This window comes from Camellia sinensis, chromosome 9, assembly GCF_055761805.1.
Source record: "Camellia sinensis isolate YWXY chromosome 9, ASM5576180v1, whole genome shotgun sequence".
NCBI classification, from domain to species: domain Eukaryota; kingdom Viridiplantae; phylum Streptophyta; class Magnoliopsida; order Ericales; family Theaceae; genus Camellia; species Camellia sinensis.
In genome coordinates, this window is record NC_138969.1 from 75,662,120 (window position 1) to 75,664,230 (window position 2,111).

A 2,111-nucleotide genomic window follows, 5' to 3' on the forward strand; every position below is an offset into this window, starting at 1 on the left:
CAGAAGTTAAAACACCCCTACTCTAACTTTCAAATAATCAATTTTTTTCAATTTATTTAAACTATTTTTACCTAATAAATTATAAACAGAAATTATACCAAATAGTCTGACACAAACTTTCAAATCAAAATAAGATATAATTACCAAAAATGCTAGAGGCCCCAAAAATTCTACCAAAAATTTTACCAAATGTCTCACATGGGTGTGGGACCTACATGGAACCCATATTGTGTGGGTCCCACAACATTTAGTAAAACTTTTAGTAAAATATTTAAGATATTTAACATTACTCTATAATTACCCTCCAAAAAAAACTGTAACAAACTGTCCCCTTATTTTATTTTTTTTTGGGTAAGCAAACTGTCCCCTTATTTAACCCTTCCCAAAGTACGTCTAGCATTTGATAAAAAAAAAAATAAAACACTGTTATATACACGAATTATAATGTTCTAATAAATAATATAATATAATATAATTTAAAAACTTTATAATATATATTATTAAAATTATAATTTTAAAATAATAATATCATAATTATATTAATATATTAATTACTATAGTAATTGATACCCACCACCGAAAAAAAAAACCCAAGTACGCCTAGCATAAATCCTCAGCTACCCTTCATGGTCCACAGATCTCTCTCTCTCTCTCTCTCTCTCTCCAACCCAAAACTCACAGAACTCACTCTCTATCTCTCTCTCTCTCTCTCTCTCTCTCTCTCTCACACATACACACACTAGCATGAAGAAGCTCTACCGGAAAGGCGCGGTCCACCCATCGCCGCCGCTCATTTCCGATCAGCTGGCTTTTTTACCGGCCACCATCTTGACTCTGGCGGCTTCGCTCTCGCCGGAAGACAGAGAAGTGTTGGCCTACCTCATCTCTTGCTCCTCCTCCACCAACTTTTCCGGCAATCGGAGGAATACCCAGAAGACTACCACCACTGGAGGCGGAGGCGGTGACCACCCAACTTCTTTTAGCTGTAACTGTTTCACGTGTTATATGAGTTACTGGGTCAGGTGGGACTCGTCGCCGAATCGCCAAACGATTCATGAAATCATCGATGCTTTCGAAGATGGGTTGGCTCAGAGCAAGAAGGATAAGAACAGGAAAGAGAGAAGAAAGAGGGGTTCGAAAGGGTCGGATGAGTTGAAGCGGTCTGAGTTGGGTTCTAGTAAGGACGAGTTAGGCGAGTCAGAATCGGTGGAGGAGATTACTATTGGTGGTGGCGGTGGTGGTGGTGAAGGAGAAGATTGTGGTGGTAGTGATGGTGATGATGATGAGGAAGAGGAAGGGTTTGAAAAGGGGTCAGTGAGGAAGTTTGTGAGTTTTATTGGGGAGAAGTTTTGGAGTGTTTGGACCTAAGGAATTTCAAGGAAAATTTGGAGGAAAAACAGGTTGGTTTAGTTTTTCTACTTCTCTATAAGAAAAATATTTTTTTGGCTTATTAATCCCTGTTTTTTGAGTTTTTTTTTTGGGAGTGTTTTTTGGAGTTGTATAGTACCCTTTTTACTTTGTAAAAAATGGGTAGATTTGAATGATTTCCTTTTAGTTAATTTCCCTTCACTTCATACATCAATGGTTTTATACCCATTGCTAAGCAGTGTAGTTTCTATGTTAATATTTACCCAGAAATAGGAAATGAAGGAGGTGTGTGTGTGTGTGTGTGTGTGTGTGTGTTTTTGGTAATTTTATTATAAATATAAATATATATTTGAAAATCAAATATTGTAATTTCTTGGGTTTTCAATGTTTTGATTATAAATTAATAATGTTGATCTTCTTGTAATAAATTTGAGGTTGTAATTATTTTAAGATCATATTATCCTTATCGTTTTACTAATCAATGCATGAATTTCTTTTGATAGTAGAAAAAACAAAAACAAAAACAAAAACAAAAACTCCCATTATGAATTTTCACTAGATGAGAAAATTTTTGTTTCGCTAACTGAGATATGTTATAGTGTGCACCTCATATGTAATTTTATTGTAAAATTTTGTAATATTACACATAATGCATACTTTCATCCCAAATTGATATAACAAAATATCATAATCAAGTCATAACAAAAGTCCCAACAAAATATAGTAAATTTTTGAATTTTGAA

At 34.4% G+C, this 2,111-nt stretch overlaps 1 protein-coding gene across 1 annotated transcript; it reads left to right on the plus strand.

Annotated features, from left to right (window-relative positions):
* The first annotated feature begins 563 nt into the window (after positions 1–563).
* Positions 564–1,576, plus strand: LOC114258132 (uncharacterized). Its single transcript, XM_028197999.2, has one exon. The coding sequence runs from the start codon at positions 745–747 to the stop codon at positions 1,366–1,368; it is 624 nt and encodes a 207-aa protein (XP_028053800.2). The 5' UTR covers positions 564–744; the 3' UTR covers positions 1,369–1,576.
* Positions 1,577–2,111: the final 535 nt, after the last annotated feature.

Coding starts and splice junctions, on each gene's coding strand:
- LOC114258132 (XM_028197999.2), top strand. CDS start 745: ATGAAGAAGCTCTACCGGAAAGGCGCGGTCCACCCATCGCCGCCGCTC.